General features: G+C 53.4%; 2 protein-coding genes across 3 annotated transcripts in view; both read left to right on the forward strand.

The window, feature by feature from the left end:
• Window positions 1-20,854, forward strand: part of CHST8 (carbohydrate sulfotransferase 8) — a 66,451-nt gene that overhangs the window by 37,606 nt on the left and 7,991 nt on the right. The window lies entirely within an intron of this gene.
• On the forward strand, window positions 22-12,076 carry LOC112392337 (uncharacterized). Of its 2 annotated transcripts, none has more exons than XR_003001667.1 (3): window positions 22-246; window positions 11,193-11,592; window positions 11,748-12,076. XR_003001667.1 is itself a non-coding variant. In XM_024734046.1 (3 exons), exons 1-3 carry the CDS (start codon window positions 43-45, stop codon window positions 12,012-12,014), a joined length of 630 nt encoding a protein of 209 aa, XP_024589814.1. In that variant the 5' UTR covers window positions 22-42; the 3' UTR covers window positions 12,015-12,076. The 2 variants fall into 2 exon arrangements, 1 of the variants encoding a protein (XP_024589814.1); XM_024734046.1 differs by having other exon boundaries at window positions 11,434-11,592.

Here is a 20,854-nt window from a genome sequence, read left to right on the forward strand (position 1 = left end):
GTGCTTTTTGGAAACCAGCAGTGAAGCACTAGCCAGGAACTGATGAATCCAGACTCAGTACTGCCCTGGGGTCCTGCCTGCCTTCCCGGGTGCCCTCCAGGACTCCACTCCCAGCCTCTGTGGAAACCGCCTTTCTTCATCAACTATGAGCATGATGGGGGTGGGGGTGGGGGGAGGAGACATTGGTGGAACCGGGGGCTCTCAACCCTGGACGCACATCGGGATCACAAGGGCCTCTCCCAGAAGGTGAGGAGTTGGAGGGTGGCGCTTCCTACGGGCACTTAGGCTCCCCTGCTTCCTCTCCCCTGTGCCTGGCTGTTTCTTTAGCCGGGCACTGCCATCTCCAGAGAGCGGGGCTTCACTTTTACAGAGAAGGGGTCCCTCTGAGGACCCTTCTGAGGCACTCTGTGGGGTCTGCTTGAGCTCAGACTAGATGCACAGTCTGTGCCTGTCAGGCCAATCTGGGTGACCGCTTCCTTGGCAGGTAAGTGTGTATGGGCAGTTTGGGGACCTGGGACACTGCAGAGGTCCCATGTCCTTGGGGCTGTCCAGACTCCCTTCCTGTTCCTGAAGAGATGGTCTAGCACCAGCAGACACACTACCCTGCCCCCCACCTCCTTACCCCACACCACAGAAGTTGGGGGTCTGTGGCCATGTAGGGTACAGCCCACAGCCCTGTCCCCAACGTACATGAAAGAAAGAATGTGTGGTGTGTCATTGTCATTCCACATCCAAGTGCAGGGCCAGTGGGACATCCATTCAGAGCTGTCCCCTGCAGTGGAAATCGACTGCCTGGTGACCAGGGATAAAGGTGGACTTGATTAGAGCTGAGACAAATGGGGGAGACAGTTCACTTCCCCTTGCCATTCGGTCCTTACCTTCAGCTTTTCAAGATTCAGAAAAAGGACACGGGCTTCCCTGGTGGCGCAGGGGTTGAGAGTCCGCCTGCCGATGCAGGGGACGCGGGTTCGTGCCCCGGTCCGGGAGGATCCCACGTGCCGCGGAGCGGCTGGGCCCGTGGGCCATGGTCACTGAGCCTGCGCATCCGGAGCCTGTGCTCCGCAATGGGAGAGGCCACAATGGTGAGAGGCCTGCATACCGCAAAAAAAAAAAAAAGACCACAGGACAGAACACCAAGAAGGAATTAGCGCCAGGGAGTGCTTGGGCCTGTCACGCCCTCCTTCCAGGATGGGTGTCCTAGCCATCTCTTCCCCTGGGGCTCCCCCTGGGCCTTCTCCACTTTGTTCTCCGCCCAGCCTATCCCCTTGCCTAATCCTGGGTTCTCCCTCTTCCCCGGACCACCTGTCAAATGACCTCTGCATTTGATAGCCAGGCCCCTGGCCCCTGGGCTGTGACTCAGCACTTATCCCCGAGTCCTGGAGAATTTTCTGTCATCTTCAGCAACAAGTGGACAAGTGGTTGCAGTTTTCATTATCATAAGACCCCCCCCCAAAAAAAAATGTAGCTGAGAAAATGTGCTTTTCCACACTACACTGGGAACATCTTGACATTTAAATCCAATTACCCTTTTCCCATTCTTGATGAGGATATGACATGCAGCTAGAGAACATTCTGCTAGATAAATGTATCATAGTCTCTGCCTGCTTATAATTTCCCAGGGCTGATCTGGGGACGCTGTGTCCCCTGGCCACCCTCGGCCTGTGTGAGAGGATGGGGTCACGAGCTGGCTACTTCAAAAGGCCCTGAAAATGTATGTTTGGAAAATTTGGGCAACATTTGATCTCTGCCCTTCCCTGTCATTAAAATTAATTGGGGAAATGGCACAATTGCAGAGGCAGGAGGACTCGTGTCAACCTTTGTAAAGATTCTGCGGCCGTTCTGAGCTCGCCATCCCCCGGCTTTTGACAAAACGCCGCAACCCAGGTGGCTGTAGCAGAGTGGAATTTACCAAACACATTCCCGTATTACTTCAAAACCTCAGTTCTGTCAGATACAGGGAGTCGTGGACTCCAGATGAGCCAGAAAGCCAGTACGGACTTGTGTGCTGTTATTCTGATGTCCACATTAGTTCTCTTGGACATCTGGAGAGATGAGGCACAAGTCCTTTGGCAAGGGCACAGATGGTTCCACAGAGGGAATTGCTGGGATTAATTAAGGCTATGAGAGTCCTGTCTCCTCTCCCAGCCAGACTCCCTGGGATGGGCTGTGTCCAAGGAGATCGGACACAGCTCCCCACCCAACCCTGCCCCCTTCAGAAATCCATTTACCACTTAAACTCACAGGGCATGCCTTGACTCTCCTCTCTCCATTTCCATCTGCAGAGAGAGAGGGAGAGAGCAAGGAAAATGTAAGTTCATGGAGATTTAGAGTCTACTTTTAACTTCGTTCCAACCACCTAATCTCTTCCCCAGCCCACTCCCAGCCATGGCTATTACCAGCCCGAGCTGATTCTTCTCCCACTCCCACAAGATGGAGCAATAAAAAGCAGAGAAAGGTAATCCCCACCCCGATGTCACCCATCCCCCCAGAAGTCATGGAAGCAGAAAACCTTCCCTCCCCTTCCTCCAGAGCTGGGTGACCAGTTGTCTTCCTCCCCTGAGGCTCTGATCATCCTCAAGACACCTCACATGGTGTCTGGACTTGTTCATCCCAAATTACACTGTTGTTTTCTCCTGTGTGCTCAGGGCTGGTTAATAAATAGAAATTAAGTCATTTATTTACTTTTTGCTGCAAATCACAGTGTGAGACTCAAGTGGTACTTGCATTTGTGAATGCAGAGGTGTGAAATTTTGTGTCTGCTTGCGTGTTAAATGGAATTCAAGGCTCATTCCATCAGCCCCAAAACATTGTTCCCAAGAGTTCACGTGTATTACGTATTTTTACAAACACACTTTTGTCTCTTCTAATATTCCCTGAATGCTTAGGTAAGAGTTGAAGATAAGATCTCTCTTCTCTGACATCCAGGCTCTGGGCACCTCTCAGAAAGAGAAGGTCAAGGGATCTAATGGGATTTGGGGCTGATAAACAAGGAGCCATAGAGAACTAGACAAGGCTCCATCCTGGCAAGTGGTACCACACGCTCGAGGCTTTGGTCAGGTGCAGCCTGGTTAGGGGAGGTTAACTCTCAGAAAGAAGGAGGGGCAAGAATGAGGACCCTGTCACTTTCCTTATAAGTCCTTCCATACTACTTTTTAAAAGAAATATGTGCTTTAAAATATTTTCTAAATCAGTTTGTAATAAATGCCAACCACTTGTCCTGGAATTAGATGCAAATATGTGGCTGTGCTGGAACCATCCACCAACCACAGGAGCCCTGAGTAGAGAAAGTCAAACCAGGTCATAGAGCAGACCTCTCGCCGCTCCCTCCAACAGTGCCTCACAATGGTTTGTGGGGTTCCTTGGTAGATATTCCCAATCTCTGAAGGTGAGGGGACCTCTCCAATGACCCTCAAGGGTGAGGGTATGTTTGCAGAACTGTGTCATGAAAACCGTGTGCCATACTAAGTTCAAAGTCAGCAGTTACCAAACTGAGAAGACAGATTTTCCCCGCACAGCACAGGCTGTGTGGCCATGTGCCATGGGAAGGTGAGTCTGGGACAAAGACACTGCTGGACTATGTCACTTTAGGGAATTAGTGGAAACACCCTTTCCAGGGAGAGGAGAATCTCTCTGAAACAGGCCTAGGCTGGCAGTTTAAGACATACTGTTAGACTCTCGCGATTAAACTACAGCATGGAGTTTCAACCAGACGAGTGGATCCTAACATTTTGGGTCCTCCCTCCTCCTCTCCTCTCCTGTTTGTTCTCTCTCTCTCTCTCTCTCTCTCTCTCTCTCTCTCTCTCATATCTCAGGAGGTTCAAGGACCCATAAAGGGGATTATAAGTTGACCTACGTGCCTGTCCCACTGGACAGTGAACCCCTCTGGAGATAAATGATTTATTTTTGTATCAACCCCCAGAACTGGTATCGTGTGCGTGTGCAAATCTTGGCTTCTGAGTTTGAGGAACTGTCCGTGGTGTTGACACTCAGTTCCAGTATTTCACTTGATTATGCTGATGGCCGGGGCCTCACCTGGTTATGCATAGTGATGTTTTGACAGACTTCACACTGTACATTTCCAGGGGCTCCTGGAACCAGAGACCAGAACACGACCTGGGGCCAAACCTTGGAGGCGGAATAGCATTTGCAGCTGTCCGTGGTCTTGAAAACAGCCACCCTTCTTCCAGTTGGCTGAGTTGCCACCACAGGGGCCCATTTTCAGGAACGTCTTAGTGCCAGGCCTCAGCCAGATTTCAGTCACCTAATTGCTGGTTGGTGTGTTTCTTGGTGCAGCTTAGATTGTGGCAAGAATCTGGCCTTCTGCTTCAGTCATGCTCCCAGTCCTTGCAGCTGTTGACGTGATCCTGTCTGAATCAGCTCTGCCTGTGACTTCAGTCTTGCCAGGCCCTGAACCAGGGTTTGGCCTCTGATTGCAAAGCTGTGTTTCCATTTCATCCTACTGCATGCTTGGTTCCTTGGGAAAGCAGACTCTGAGACAGCGATTCACGTACAGGAAGTTTATTGGGACTCTATTATGACAGAGGACAGGAGAGTTAAAATAGCTTTGGAGCAAACTAAGCGTCTACTGTTGTCCATTCCAAGTCAATGTGAACTGTTTCTGATACTTTTTTTTGACAGAGATGGAAAAGAATCTATTTGTCAAACCATGGTCGTATACCATGTACCCAAGGCCACGTGAATCTAGCAGATACCACACGACACAGTGATTACAATTAGGGCTACAACTTGATAGAGTTTGCAGCGATCTCCTTTCTTCCTCCAGGACTCATTTGTCATTTGTAGGGACTAGACTAGTGAATTACATGATGATTTGATGGTTTGACTACTCCTGCATCTTTTAGGTCTTTAAAGGTAGCACTCATCTCTGCCATTTCCCCAGGAATGGCAAAATGGAAAATTAAATATTACCTTTGATTTAATATCTTGGCTCAGGGGATATGGTAACTTCCAAAGGCTTCCTAGGTATTCCTTACTGTGGTAGCTCTTATCCCATGGGTCAAGGACATAGGGGTTCTGCCAACTATCACATATGTCCATTTCAATTGTACATTCAGAGATGGGGAAAATGATCACTGGGGTGGGGGAGTCTGCCAGATATGGACCATTTATTACCTGGTCCCTATATTCCCTCACTCTACCTGAAAGGCTACATGTCTGGTTCCCAAGAGCCAAGTCCCTAGGTGTAAATGTCAACTCAGACAAAAATCTAGAAAAGTTTAGATGTCATTCCCCCCAACCCCTGCAGTGTACATTTATCCAAATAAATGGCTGCCGGTCACTTTGAGGAAAGATTACTGTGTACACTTGCCATGATGACGTAAGGTTCTTCCTCTTGGGGACCCGACCTCCCCTCAGTCATTGAGTTCTGGATTTGAAAACTGGTCCAGGGATTGTGCCATTTTATTGGATCAGCGGCCCTCAACCTCCTGATCGTCCATCCTTGGTTTCTTTTGGTTGTATATATTGGTCAATACCCTTGTTGGCTGCCCATCTTTCTTGCCCTTGGGATAACATGTTCTGTTAACCTTCCTCGTAGCTTTCTGCAGGCCAGCTTCTCTTGGCTGAGGCTCTGACATTGCTGCTCATCAAGATTCATTTATGGTGGCTAAGCACCGCCACGAGGGTTGTATTATTTCAGGAGCCTATCGTCTCCCATTGATATCAGGGAGTCCTGATCTAGAATGGCATCTCTTTATTCAGCCCTGTCCGACACAGGAGAGCCACCACTGAGCTTCTCATTGATGCTGGTGCCTGTCTCACCAGTGCATTCTCTATTGCTTTAGACAAGGGAGTACCCTTCAGGTCCTCCTACAAAACTCAAGTCATGGGGTGAGTTCTCTAGCCTTTCATAGATCAGCTGGCATGATCACCTTTGTGAGCCTTTTGATCTCTTCCTCCACTGTCTGTCACAGCAGTTCTATCATTCTTGCTTCATTTGTGTGGGCCATTGCCTGCTCTGTGTTTCTAAGAGCCATCCTAGCGGCATGTTAACATCATCACCTGGGGTCCTCGCCATACTCTTAAATCCTGTATCCCAAGAGAACGCTCCCCTATAAATTCTTCCTCCTTATCCAACTTGATGTTCTGCTTTCTTATCTAACACCCGCAGAATCTATGTATACTCCTGGCTCCTGCCGGTGCCTGTTTTATGGATCCTTCACCTCTCTCAGGAGTATAGTCCCTTTTCTCCTCACATACATCAATCCAGATGTCCCCATCCCGTTTCTCAGGCTCCAATTCCTTCTCCATCAGGTGCCTGACATTGCTGAGAACGAACTGTGTCTGCAGCTCTGCTGCTCCTATTATGAAGTCCTAGGGCTGGTCCTCCCACTACAGAAGATGAGGGTCTCTTGATAGGCTGCCAAAGAGGCAATAGCCAACCAACTCCGTTGTCCCTAAATTACTGTTTGCCCCACATTTCTCAAACTTCTCACACATTTTTGTATACACCAGCGCATTTCCTTCCACTGCTATGCCATCCTAGCTCACCACCAGTAAAAAATTTTAACAATTGTATTACTGCCTCTTGCCAGGGACACTCTGTTGCTCCACCTACCACCAGGTCCGGGGTCCTTGTTGCTGGCTGGCCGGCAGGTGATTCAACTCTTAACACTTCATCTTCGCATCTGCTTTCTCAGACCACCGGCACCAGCTGCCTGATTCCTTTGGAGCAGACTCTGAGGAACGTTGCTGGCTGGCCAGCAGGTGATTCACCTCTAACACTTCATCTTAGCATCTGCTTTCTCAGACCACCGGCACCAGCTGCCTGATTCCTTTGGAGCAGACTCTGAGGAAGTGCAGGGAATGCGTGGGGGAAGGTGTTCTCTCGGATCAACACCTGTGCGGGAAGGGAGAGAAGCAAGAACGGGCAGAGGAAGAAGAGTCAGACTGTGATTTAGTCAGCCAGTCCCGTATGGAGCTCTGGAGCAGGGATGGCCCTGAATGGATGCAAGGAGCTGGAGCCTTCATGCTCTGCCTCAGCCAGTTACTGGATGCAGGCAGCCCCAGGGAAGATGCGACCTTGGGTGAGGCGACTTTCTGCAGCCGGGAGTATCTCTGGAGGGAAACTCGGGGAGCAGTTTTTCCAAATTGCTTTGCTTACTCAAGTATCATTGAAAATTAGCCGTAGCTAATGTTACTGAGTTCACTTCTTTTTTTCAGTTTTATAAAAGCCTTTTCCTTCCAGGAACTGCCATTTGGTTCCTGAGATACAAGCATGATCTCTAAAATGGAAATGACAGGTTTTCTTAACATGGCACTTCAGAGTTCTAAAATATGTTTACACAATTTTTTATCAGTTTAATTGAGGAATAATTTATACACAGGAAAACACATTCATTGTGCGTTCTGACAAATGTATACCATCATCCCAATCGAAATATACAACATTTCTTTCATCCCAGAACGTGCTTCCATACACCTGATCACTCAACCTCCGCGTCCCCATCCCCCGGGCAACCACCGATCTTATTCTGACTCTAGAGATTAGTTTTGCCTGTTGTAGAATTTCATGTAAGTGCAATCCTGCAGTACGCACAGTGTGGCTTCTTTCGTTCTCGTTCAGAGGTCTGTGAGCTCACCCATGTTGCCATGTGTATCGGTAGTTTGTTTCTTTTTACAGACAGGAGCATTCCATTGTATGGATATGCCACAATTTGTTTATCCATTCATCTGTTGGTAGGCATGTTCTTAGAGTTTACTGTCACGGCATACCTGGACACAGGCAATGAGGTCCTTAGTGAAGTTCAGTAAAGGGGTGTGACCTTACACAGCCGTGCAGCCTTGAGTAGCTAGGAGGGGGCCTCCATGAGCCAGGAGACTGGACATCACTTCACTCCAGCATCACTTAACCAAAGAGCCCTAGGAAACAATGCTCTGGCCAAATAACTAGTGCATTTTGTAACTTCTTCCAAGGCATGTATTTTTCTAGAAGATGCTCTAGGCATTTTCTTTGGATACTACTTGAGTTAGTGTCCTGCCAAGCAATATTAATTCTCCTTTTTTAATTCAGGGTAATAGTAATTGAGGGGCAGGCCTGCAGAGCAATGGGTTTGGGCACATGCATGTCAAACGGACTATATATCATGGCATCAGACATTTCGAGAAAATTGCTTTTCCTCCCTGAATGCCGAGTCATAAATAATTTCAGGTTGGGAAGACTCCAGGGAGTGGCCTGTAAATATTGTGAGCCGTAGAATAAAAAAATGAGGGGACAAATTTGCGGGGCCACTTCTAGTCTGGATCTTGCTAATAGCTCTTTGCCCCGCCCAGATCTGCTTTCCCAGTGATGAACCCATCACCCGCCCCCATAAGTGCGGGCTGATGATGGCTCACAGCTGCACCCTTAATTCAGAGACTTGACTTCGGCTGACGGGAGCCTCATCTGGAAGGTGATACCTTCCTCCTGGAGGTGGCCTACAACCAGACACACTCTGGTTAACGCGCTTTGGGTGCAGGGGACAAACCGAGAAAGCCCTGATGTGTAGCACTCTCCAATGTCTGCGGTGTAACTACTCCCACTGTGGCCAATGCCAGGCTACCTTGCAGAAATAAATAAGTTGCTTAGGAATGTAAGCACATGCCAAGAGAAACACAAATGACATTTAAGAGCATGGGAATGATAAACACAGAATTCAGTGCAGTGGCTCTCCTGGCTGGGTGGGATAGGGATGTCAGAGGGGCTGAGGGAGTCTGGGTGGCACTGATACTACCAAGAAAGCTCTGTTTCTTAAGCTTGGTTGGAGATACCTGAATGTTCGTGCTCTTTTTCTTTGTACTGTGTACATTATACGTTATACATCTCCTTTTGCGTGAATGAAATGTTTCATGACAAAAGCAATTCTAAAGAAGCCTTTTAAGCTTTGAACTCATCTTCACCTACACACATAAGGCGTGGCTTTCTGGTAGAGACTGTGGAAGCAGCTTGAAGGCTGGTCTTGACTCTCCCTCCGTCTGCCTGCTGGGTGCAGCTACAGAGTTTACACCCCTGACAAGCTCTAAGCGTGGTCCCGTGGAGGGAGATGCCCATTTGTCTCAGGATGGGCAGCAGAAGGAGACGAGTGAGGGCCTGTGGACAGAACTGCGCTGTGCAGCACCTCCTCCCATCGGGGACCAAAGCCGCGCTGCCCTCAGGCCCGAGGCTAGCTCTGCGCCCCGCACCCAACTCAGTTCTTCTTTTGACCCGGAGGGGCTATTAGAGCCAGACCATCCCACTGTGTGATACTTAGCGTTCCGCATCTAAATTTGCCCCAGGCGCTTAGCAGCCCTGGGCACTCTGCTTTTCATCTCCCGTGGATGAGCCCCTGCCGCCCTCCCCAGAGTCCCCCTCGTAATCCCATTTTCCACGTAAGGAGATGCAGGACCGGAGCGAGTCTAGAGCCCGGCAAGGCAGGAAGTGGAAGCCACAGCTTCCGGCAGGAGGGTTTGCTCTTGCAGCCAGGTGGTGCCACCTGCAATTCTGGTGCCAGCGCCGCTGAGCGACTGTGGCCCTGTCCCCTCCAGCAGCCCAGGTTCCCTTCACCAGGGCCGTCCTTCCCCGGGGTTCACTTCTGCTTGCAGCCTGGGTGGGGCTCCCAGCTGAGGAGGGGAAGATGGAGGGTCTGGTCCACACCTGGGCACCCAGGGGCTCCTACCATCTGAACACAGTGGCTGCACGCTCCTTCGCCAGGTCGTTCATGTCGCCCTTTCCTCTGGGAGACACATTCGTCTGTGGGTACAAAGCCCCTGATTTCCCGTTATAGAGTTGGTGAGACCGAGGCTGCGGGCCAGTGAACTGCCGTTGCTCATGGGCTCCGTGGGGACTCTCACAGCTCAGACCCTCGGGGCCAGGCCACCTTCATTAATGCAGAAGCCGGTGTAGTGAGGTAGCAGGGACCACAGCCCAGGGGGAGGCAGCCAGGACTGAAGGCAGACAGCCAAGGAGAGTCTAAAGAAGAAACTCAGGCTGGGAAGCTCACGTCCCACAATTGCACACAGATGCCTGAGGGTGTCAGAGAAGTTCCAGAAGCTGTTTCAGATACGGCCCAGGCTGAAGCTGGAGGGAGGCAGCAAGGAAAATCCCCACCCTGAGTCAACCCCCTGAGAGGCCGGGCGGACTGGGAGTGGAATGGGGGAGCTGGGTGCTGAGGAGACATAGCAAGGGCAGCCTGTGTCCCGTGCTCAGCAAGACCCTGAGAAAGCAGTAGGTGGGGAGGAGAGCGGACCCTGGGGCCAAGGACCACCGGGTTTAAATCCCAGCTCAGCCACTGACCAGCTGTGCGCCCTTGGGTGGCTTAACGTGTGCATCTCTGTCTCTTCGTGGGTCAAGTTGGGTCAAAATAACACCGACCTTGTGGGCTTCTGTAAGGGTCCGGAGCTTCTACAAGGGTACCTGGAATCAACAAATACCCTCACTGACGAGGACAACAGGGTCGGTATGGGAGCAGAGTGGTCTCTTCCCTGGGTGGTCTCTGGGTGCGGTGGGTGGGCCGCTGAGGTGGGAGACCCAGCCTTCTAGGATCAGAGCCCCAGGGGAAGGAGGCAGGGGCCCCTTGCAGAGGGTGGGCACGTGCAGTGAGCTCACACAGTGCTGGGTCTTGAGAAGATCGGGGTCATTGCACACATCAGGCGAGGAGGGGCCGTGCCAGGCGCTCAGAGGGGTGGCTCCTGCCCTTCCTCTGTCCACAGGCTGCATCGCCTGAGTCCTGCAGGGCCCAAGGGCCTCTGTGAAGCCAGAGCCTGGGTTAAGGGTGATCCCAGGCAGCTGACGTGACTGAGGGGCCACAGCACCCAGACGCAGGCCTGGAAGGACCCAGACCCTGCACCAGGGTGGTCTATCAGGCCTGCCTGGGAAGTGGGGTCTCTCCCCAGGGAGGAAAGGCCAGGGGTCTGGAAGCTGAGAGAGAGAGAGAGATGAGGCCTGAGCAGGGTGGTGACAGCACGGGGGCACTAAGGAGACCCTGATGGGGTCAGGGAGTCTGTGACTAGGGGAGGTTACCGAGTGGGGTCAGTGGGGGTCGGAAGGATGCGTTCTTGGGCAGGGGCCTGTCACATGTCCACGGCTGGTCACAGCTGAACTCAGCTCTTCCAGCTGCACACAAAACTAGATGCCCTCACTGGGGGCTCTGGTCCCCAGCAAGGGCATGTACTGAGACCAACCCTTTCTCCTTTGTCTCTTGTTCATTCCTCTCCAGAGCTACCTGGGCCACCCCTCCCTCCACAACCCCCTCCCCCAGCCTTGGGCCAGGCCATCCAGACTGCAGAGACTCTGCCAGAGAAGAGTGTCACAGCCCCACTCCGCCAGCAGCCAGGCTCCTGGGGCCCACATTCTCAGCTCCCTGTCAGGGGCCCAGAACTATTGATTCTCTTAATTCGTTGCTCATAGAGGACCGAAGGAAAAACAATAAGCAAAGCAAAATAAAACATTCCTTTTAGCTTTCCACAAGTGTGGGCACCAAAACCTCAAGGTTTTCCTATGAGACCCTGGACACCGGGTGCCCACCCCCAGAGGAGGGAGAGGCAGCCATGGGCACTGGCCCAAGCCCCTCAGATGAGCTTCCCGTCCAGGACAGCCCTTATGTCCCTCAGCCGCAGGTAAGTGCACCCCCTGCCAGCCCCCGACCCTCCCAGCCATGCCAGGGAGGGCCTGAGGATTTCATTATGAGCTCAGATTATTATCAAGTACAAGGGGGAGTGAAGGGGGCGCTATAAGCTCTCCTCTTAGTAATGAATCCCATTTCCTCTTGCAGCTGGTTTTCTTGCAACAGATGCTGTTGCGGAAAATGGAACAAAATGGAAAAGACGAAAAGGCGAGTAACTCGGCCCCAAAGCCTTCCCAGCAGATGTCAGGGACAGCAGGGCAGGGTGCCCGAGGCCCGCCCACCGCACCCTCGCCTGGCACAGAGGCACGGCTGCTGCCACGGCGACCCATATGTTTGGATGATTCGCAGCTTGGCTCGGTATTGGGGAAGCTCGATACTGGGGAAGCGTGGAGCCGCCCTCCCGCTGTTCAATAACTGATGACCATTTTTCTCCAATTAAACTGAAATTGAAGGATCCTCAGACTTAGACACCCAAGTAAAATAATTAGTGCTTAAAATGTTAATTGTGCTCAGATGTGCCTTTGCCTCTGGAAGCTGTCTGCAAGCGAGCATGCAGGAAGGCAGTCTTTGGTGGAGAGAGCTCTGCCCCGTACACCCCCTGCCACTGCCCAGCAGGCTGGCCTCCCCAGGAAGCCCAGAGTGCGCAGCACAAGTGCTCATTCCGTCCATGTGATGCCGGTGTGATGGCTCTGTGAGACCTGCTGTGACCCCCTGCCTGGCCAGCCCACTGTCCCCAGACACAGACAAGCAGTGTGGCATAATGGTTAGAACAAGGGCACAGAGTCAGACAGGTCTAGCCTGGACCCCAGCTCTGCCACCCACAGGGCCAGCAGTGTGGACGCAGGCAGCATACGTGACCTCTCTGAGATTCATGCTCTCATTCATGCAAAACGGGAGCAAGACCTCCCCTGCTGAAGTGCTTGAGACACCCTTGGGTCCTCAGCACCCACCAGGTCCCAGATGATTCATTCCAGAAGCAATGGACCCCTTTCACCGGGACCAGGAGGGTTGGGGGTCGAGGGCAGGGCCATTGTGTTCTCTCCTTGTGGGCTGTGCAGCCTGCTTCCCCTGGGAACGGCTATTCTGAGAGGAAGGGGTGTGAGGGCCACCCACACCCTCCGCGGTCCCACCAACCTGCTCGCCAACTAGGGGAAACATCTCCCTGCCTCTGGAGAGGATTCACCCTGCCCCAGGCATTTCCTGCTCCTGACTCTGCCCACTAGTGCGCCCTAGTTCTATTCTCTGCGGAGACGACACGTGTAAGAGGCTTAGGCTCCTTCATGCTGTGTGTCCCAAAGAAATCCACTTAGATATTCCGTGTTCCCTGATCCCCCACATAATAAGATTCCTTTATCTCTTGTTGTCATGGGAAGTATATATTAACTGATTAATATTAATGCATTGGCCGATTAATATTAATACCGAACCGGTTCATACTTCACAAGGCAGGGATGTCGATGAGCACTGCAGAGCCCAGACAGCTGTTGGGTTTTGGCAGATCCCGGGGGAGATGCTGACCCTCTCCGCCGCACCTCATTATGGACACCATGTCATTAGCGGTGTTTGTCAGAGCTGGCTTAGAAGTGTGTTTGGACTCTGAGTGTGGCAATTAAAATCCTTGCCATCCAAGACAGAATATTTTATCATTTAAATAGCGTTTTTACATTCTCCTAACATATTTTCCCAGTAACGTTGTTAAATTAGGTGATAAAAGGTTATTTCTTGCTTCTGAAGTTGAAATACGTTACCATTATTCCTTATCTAGCTGGAATTAGAAAAGTTTTGGTATTCTATGTTCTGAAGGTTTCATTATCAAAATTTGCCAGACTTTATAAAAAAAAAACATTTTTTTGGGGGGAGGCCCTTGGTTTAATCAAAGATGGACAGAAGCTTTGTCTTCTGACGTATTGGAGATTGCTCTCAGCATTTGGTGGAAAGGGAAGTGCCGTCTTTTGAAGCGGCCAGGATGTACACTCAGGGCTCAAGGGGGGTCAGAGGGGGTGCCGGCTTACCTTTGACTTGGAGCTGTTACCTAAGCCACCTCCTGACCATCAAGGAAGCCAAAGATGGTCAGGGACTGAGCTTCCCGTCCATCTTGCCCACAGGGAAGCCACGACCAGAGGCTGCATCTTTGGCCAGTGGGGCTGGACTGGAGCCTGCCTGTGTCTGTGTAGCCTCTTCATCCCTCCGTCACTCCTCCAGCTACCCACCTGTCCAGTCCTCACCCAGCATCCATCTCAAATCCCTTCCCTGATTGACATATACACACTACTATACATAAAATAGATAACTAATAAGGACCTACTGTACAGCACAGGGAACTCTACTCAGTACTCTGTAATGACCTATATGGAAAAGAATCTAAAAAAGAGTGAATATATGTATATGTGTAACTTTCACTTTGATATACAGCAGAAACTAACACAATATGATGAACCAGCTATACTCCAATAGAAAAAAATTTTTTTGAAATCCCTTCCCTGGACCTCAACCCATCCATCCACTATCCACTTTCCATCCACACCCCCATCCACCAACCATCTACCCACCATCCATCACCACCCACATGCCATCCTCTTCCCTTCCCACCCCCTATCCCCTGTACTGTCAGTGTGCCACTCACGTGCCCTCTCCCAGCCACCACCTGTGCTGCATCTCGTCTGCTGTGGAAGACACCCTCTGTGCACCACGTAAGCCTCACCCCACCCTGATTTCCCCGCCCACACCTCCCAGTTAAATGTGCCATGAGCAACGGCTGGGGCCAATACCTCGTCATGCATCACTTTCCCCCAGTGCCCAGCATCCCTGAGTCACCCCGTCCCATGACCTCCAGTGGGCACACTGTCTTTGGTGTGGCATTTAAGGCCATGGGGCTCCTCCGAGAACACATCTCTTTGCCTAGGAAGAGAGTGCCAGAAGAGCTGCTGTGTTCCCGTGGGATAGGAGACCTCCCCCCAGTACTTGACCCCAGTCCTGCCTCCTCCCATTGCCTTTCCCCCAGTTTGATGCCAGGGACAGGATTCATTTTACCAACAAAAAGGCTTGGACTCTCACAGACTTCCAGCCAGAATGGAGCGTCAGCTGGTCTGGTGGGAACTGTCCAGGTTGCTCTGTGGCAGCCCCTCAAGTGTTCGCCCTCCTTGCATGCCAACTCCAGCCTCTGCCCTGCCTCACAGGGACAGCCATTCCCAGTCATTGGGGGCATGGGTGACAGCGTCTCTGACAGAAGACTTCAGCGAAGGACGGGGGCTGGGGAAGCAGGGCTGTAGGTTTCTTCCTGAGCCCAGGCTGGGGTCCCATCTAAATCCTTGGCCAACCTTGAGGTTAACTTCAGTTCCTCTGAGCTCTGCTCTGCAGGGTGGTGTCTCGGGGGAAAGAGATCACTCTCGTTGACCATCTGAGTGAGAAATGCCAGCCCAGGGGCACCTGTCTGCAGCCCGATTGGTCCTCATTCTTCCCAGAAGCTCAGCCCTGCAGAGCCATTCAGCCTGGCCCATCCAGATCCTCTCCCCACCCAAGACAAGGCTGCAGACGGGCACATGGCCCCAGTGTGCTGCAGAAGCTGTCCAGTGCACAGAGGAACGGCATACATGGGTTCCTGGGCCCTGACATCAGCCGGCTTGTGCCCTCTGTCGGGGATGCAGCAGGGGAGACAGTGGTTGAAAGCTGGAAATGATATTCTCAGGATGTCCACCCCCCGTGAGCCTCCTCCAGCGCCCAGAATAGTGCCTTCCTGCGGATCTCCAGCTCTTCTGAAACCCCTGCCATCTCCAACCACAAATTCGCACAAAAGCCTCAGGCATTCAAGCATCCCTCTGCCTGATGCCACGTGTGTCCTGGGCACTCCCTGCCCCATATGAGCTATTACACAGCAGCCCCTCGTTCTCTAATCACCTCCCTAACAAACAGAAAACACTCTAGTCGCCGTTGTAAACATCCCTGGTGTGATTTATTGCCATCATCACAGTATTTTGTTTGGAGCTGTAAACCTCCAGACATAAATCAAGTCATTAGAAGGAATGATGTTTAATCCTGCAGAAGAAGCCTCGGTGGGCTGAGCTGCTCTCACCCAGCCAGAGAACCATTCCTTCTAGAGAGGATGGCCCCAAAGACACCAACATGGGCAGCCCCTCATCTCCACCGCACACAGGCATAGAAGGACAAGGCACGAGCCAGGTTGCTTTTGTTTTGTGGGATGGTACATTCTCAACTGCAAAGAGGTGCCCCAAACGCATGCCCAGTAATCCAGACAGGAGTCTTCATTCCGAAGGAAATGCACATAGCTGGGAGGGGCTGCGTCTGTGCCTGTGATCCGTGCTCATCATCCTGAGAGCAGCTGCCGGTTGGACTTCAAAGGAAGCAGAAAGACAGCTCAGAGTATCTTCAGCTTTCTGTCCACAGTGGCCCTCGCCACCCTGTGAGCAGCTGGGTGGACCATGTTCTATCTGCAACGCAGGCGGGTCTAACTTCCAGAGATTTGCTGCCAACGTGCGGGCCATGAAGGGAATATCCAGTCACCTCAGAGAGTGCCTGCTAGGAACCCAGCAGCCCCCGTGCCCCAGCCAGGCATCTCCCTGTGAAGGGTGCCTCTCAGAGTTAAGGTGACATCCCCCAAATTCTGCTGGCCAGAGGGGCACTGGGGTCTCTGCTGCTCTGGCAAATTCTAAATACACGTGGCAATTGTGAAAATGCTGGGTGATATTTCCGGTGTGTAGTTCTACTTAATATTCTCGGGCTCAGAGCTAAGAGGGTATTGTTATGCAGTGTTACGTTGGCTCGTGTTTCAAGGATGTTGGAAGTTTGGGCTGGGTTGTGTCTAGACACAGTTTCCAGCTTCTATCTGCAGGCCTTACTCAAGTCTTGGGTCTCTGGTTCAAGATGAACAAACCCAGGGTGTTGTCTTCCCCCGCCGACTCCTCCCTCCCCGTGGACCTCCCCCGGACAGCATTATGCGGGGCACCCCAGACACTTCCCTCATCCTCAGCCCTGACTCACCAAGCCCGCCAGCCCTCCCCACCGGCGGTTCTCCAGAATCTACCCTCCCGTTTCATCTCCCTGCCCTGCTTGAGTTCAGGCCCGGCATTGCTCATCTACATTAGGGTTTAAGAGTCCTGATCAGTTTTTCCTCTTCCTTTAGGCCTTCAGTTTCTGCAGGCCGTTACCTTTCGTGAGCTGGGGGCTGGGAACACAGAGCCTGTGGGTCTTTGCGTGATTGCGTGATGTGGGTGTAGAGCCCAGCTCCAGCATGCTGTGAGGGAGCAGTGGGAGGACAGGTTTTCTGTGCTCCCCAACCCCGGGCCAGCCAGGTCCACTGCTGGCTGGACCCCAGGGTGATGAGCTGGGCAGACAGAAGGGAGAGTGAGTGGGTCTTAGCCAGATGTCCAGGGAAGGTGACGTCTCCACAGCCAGCCACTGCCAAGGCCAGGATTAATGCCTCACCTTTGGGAGGACCCGGCCAAATCCTCAGGCCGAAGACTTCCTGAGCTGCTGGTGGCCCGGTCCTTGGCTGGACCGACTCCGCTTTCAAGGCCCTGCCTTGGGGTTAGGGTTAGCTGTGGACCACAGCTCTCTAGACCCGTGGCAGAGAACAGCTGGATTGACTGCCAGGGCCCCCTGCCTCGCCCTTGCCATCTGTGAGTCACCAGGGGCTCAGTTCTGCTCAGGGGCACACAGGAGGGTCCCTGAAATGCCAGTGCCCCTCGGGGAGGCGGTGGGGGGGCGGTCCCAATGGTGCTGGAGGAGACACTGGAGAGAGGATGGGCCTGGGAGGTGCTGGAGTCGGGGCCAGGGGCCCCTCCGGGCACGATCAGTGGACAGCGTAACCGCCGATGCACGGCCATCTGGGGCGGCCCTCTAAGGATCAGCGCATCCATCCCTGAGCCCCTGGGCAGCCCTTTGCAGTCTCAGTTGCAGGAGCCCGACTCCCCCACTGGGAGCCTGGGATGCTTCCCTCACCGAGCGGCCCCTGCAGCAGGTGGGGGGGCCCTTCAAGGAAGCATCAGCTACGACGGATTTACTGTTGTGGCTCTTCAGGGTATCGCAGGCAGCAGCTGTGACGGGTCTGACAGCCACAGGCCAGCTCAGTAATTGATGCTGCGGTCGGCACGTCACATCCTTAAGCCGGCTTGAGCCGGCCCGATCATTATCTTGTGGCCAGGCCGTCGCGGTAATGAGGCTGCCCCCGCCCATGGCCTCTGATGGCCTGACTCGGCTCCAGAGAAGCAGAGTGTGTCACAGGCCTGGGCCAGTCGGTGTTGTCGGCCTTTTCCCTGCAAACAGGCAGCCCCTCAGTGGGGCCATCTCGGCCTCGGGCTCCAGCATGACTCGCTCGTTTTTATTTTCTGGCAACCCCCAGCAGGAACTCACCAATATTCAAGCCAAATTAGGCCCCTTCCTGCAGAGCTGGCTGGAGAGCAGTCACCAGGGGCCCCTGACAGCCAAACAGGAAGAACGTTACATCCATCCCATTCAAGCTGGTCACAGTGACTCGGAGCCGGAGCCGTGGCTCCCCGGGGGCTGTGGACAAGGGCAGGACTCAGGCCAGGCCCACTGCCTGTGCTTCAGGTAACTGGCTGCGTCTGCCCTGCTTTCTGTCCTCTGGAAAGTGCTGGTCCCACACCGTCACCGACCCCAGAGAGCCACAGGCCACGGAATGTGCCCCAGCTCATACACCTGCCCCCATCGTCCCTCCTTCAGCCGCCCTCTGGACATCTGCACTTGGGAGACCCATAGGCATCTCAGACTCAGTGAGGATCTGCCCCCCTTCGCAGGAAGTGCCACCAGCACACCCCTAAGGCTGAAGCCAGAAGCCAGGGTCCCTGACTCTGCTCCCAGTCAGCCCCCAGGTCCTGCTGATCCGGGGGCCCACTGGTACCAGTTACATCAGCAGCTTGGAATCTGCCACGGTAGGAGTATTTACACGCCGGAAATCAGCAAACACTACAAGTTAGGCTCCTCCCCCACCCCGCCACCCATGGAGCCAGTTGGTAAACATTTACCAGCACACCTCCTACTGCTGACTGTTCCTCCTGAAATACTCTTCGCGCGTTTCCCCACTTTCTACCATCATCACCTGGGGCCAGGCCTCAGACATGTCCTGCCCGGACGACGGCAACATGCACGGACTGGCCTTTCTGCTCTGTCTTCAGCTCTTCATCTCAGAATCACTCAAATTCAAAATAACTCACAGCTCAAAGCCCTTCTAGGCTCCCCTTGGGGCCTTAAGAGAGAAGTTAAGGATCTGCTACCTTTGCCGGGACCAGACGGCCCCTTTCTCGCTGGGTCTCCCTGCAGCCACCATGGTCCTGCCATTTCTGGGCACGCTTCAGTCTCTGCCTCTCTGCATCCCATGAGCCCTGCTGTCATGGTCAAGGCCATCGACCACTGCCAGGAATGCCCTCATCACCTTCAGGTGTCAATTGACTGTCACTACCTAAGGGAGACCTCACCTGATGCCCCGGACTTGCTGGTGTCCCCCACCACTTGCTGCCTGCCACGTCCTCCGTGACTGCCATCACACGTGGAACCACTGTTCAGCAGCTCACCTCCTGTGAACGCCATGAGGGCAGGGCCACGACTGTCCCGTTCACGGCCAAGATGCCGTCACTGGCGCCTAAGACACTGCCGGGCACACACAGTGCTCGGTCAGCGTGGAATGAATGGACAGACCGTGGAGGCCTGCACGACTGTTCTGCCACCAGCTCCCACGCTGCAGGTGCCGCCGGGGGCACTGTGACTTTGCTGGCGAGCGTCACGGGCTTGCTTCTATCTCACCTGCAGCAGCATTCACTAGCTCCCGCTTCTCCTGGAAAGGCCTGTGTGTGTTGAAGGAATACATAAAGGGAAGGAAAGGCATGGCTTGCTCTAAAGCACGTGCCATGTGCTCTCAGAAACCGTACACGGACATGAACGCAGCCTCCCCGCCTAGCGCAGGCCGCTGCACACAGCAGGAGGCACGCGTGTGTGTGGCACAGAGGTGTGGTGTGATGCATCCCCTTGGCACACGTGGTGTAACAGCACGACGTACCAGGTCCTGTTCCATGCAACGTGCATATGTGGGCGCAGAGCGGTGCATGGCACGTGTGCTGGGGCCACACGCACCCCCTGAACGTGGTGGAGTCACCCCCAGGCTCTGACACAGGAGAGCCTCGAGGTGGGAGCTGGGGACCCCTCCCCTGTGGACAGGCGGGCACACGGAGGATGCTCAGAGACACCCCCCACCCAACCAAGTGATGGGCAGATGGGTAGGGGTGGAACGGCAGGACAGCGGTTGGCTTTGCAGACCCTCTAACTGGCTGGCTGGTTGACTGACGGGCAGCTCCAGTGCCCCACTCTGACAGCTCCAAGGGGATTCACAGCCAAGGCTGAGCGGACAAGGAGTTACCCGGTTGAAATGCGGATCCTAATCTCAGAGGCGAGGGAATGGAATCGCTTAACCAAAACAAGTAGCGGTCCGAGCTGTCAGGTGCCCATCAGCCCAAGACGGGAAGATTCCCGCTTCCCTCCCCGGCAGACAGGTCCCAGAGGTCCTGCGATCGTGCGGGAGCTGGGCTCAGGGAAACGCAGCCGGGGCGAAGGTATCCATTTGATGGGAATACCAGGGGCCGGTGGCTTCTATCCTGTGTGCGCTCTCTATGCCCACCACTGTGCATCGTTTCATTTACACATTTGTGGAACTGGGAGATGGGTATTTTTATCCCATCTTCCTGGTGAGGAGACTAAAGTTTAGTGAGGTTAAGGTCACACAGCCGTGTTCTCATTTTCTCTTTTCCTTCTTTTTAAATATGCTGACCCCTTGTTAAAAGCTATGACTCAGTGGAGTCTCTAGGTTAAGGGAGAGGAAGCCCTTGCTCTGGTCTGGGGCCAAAGGTGACCCCACTGTGAGTTTGGTTGTCTCAGGGCAACTTGAAGAAGTTCTCCCCACTCCCCAGAGGCTGAGGCAAGAGGACAGAGCCCTGCAGGGCCACCTACTGTCCCGCCCAGGAGCATGTGTGGCCTGACCCCCACCTTTCCCCAAGGTCCACACTGACTACAGAGCCACCTTTTGGTTCCAGGAGCAGCCAGCACCTTCGTCTGGGGCCCCCAGCTGCCTGGAGCCCCATTTGCCTGCCCTGGGCCCTGGGGGCAGCAGAGGTGGCATGGCTGTGAGCTGAGTCCCTAACAGAGAATTTAATGAGTTGAATTTTCCAGTGAACACAAGTGAGAATTTAAGGCCCTTTGGTGAGGCCTCTTCCATCTGAGTTCTGTGCCTTGAG

This window comes from Neophocaena asiaeorientalis, unplaced genomic scaffold (assembly GCF_003031525.2).
Source record: "Neophocaena asiaeorientalis asiaeorientalis breed wild unplaced genomic scaffold, Neophocaena_asiaeorientalis_V1.1 scaffold280, whole genome shotgun sequence".
Taxonomy (NCBI): Eukaryota; Metazoa; Chordata; class Mammalia; order Artiodactyla; family Phocoenidae; genus Neophocaena; species Neophocaena asiaeorientalis.

Bases quoted from the DNA above. Each gene is read 5' to 3' on its own strand.
- LOC112392337 (XM_024734046.1), top strand. From the start codon at position 43: ATGAATCCAGACTCAGTACTGCCCTGGGGTCCTGCCTGCCTTCCCGGG. The intron at 247-11,433 runs GTGAGGAGTTGG...CATTCCTTTTAG, and splicing joins ACAAGGGCCTCTCCCAGAAG to CTTTCCACAAGTGTGGGCAC. The intron at 11,593-11,747 runs GTAAGTGCACCC...TTCCTCTTGCAG, and splicing joins CTTATGTCCCTCAGCCGCAG to CTGGTTTTCTTGCAACAGAT.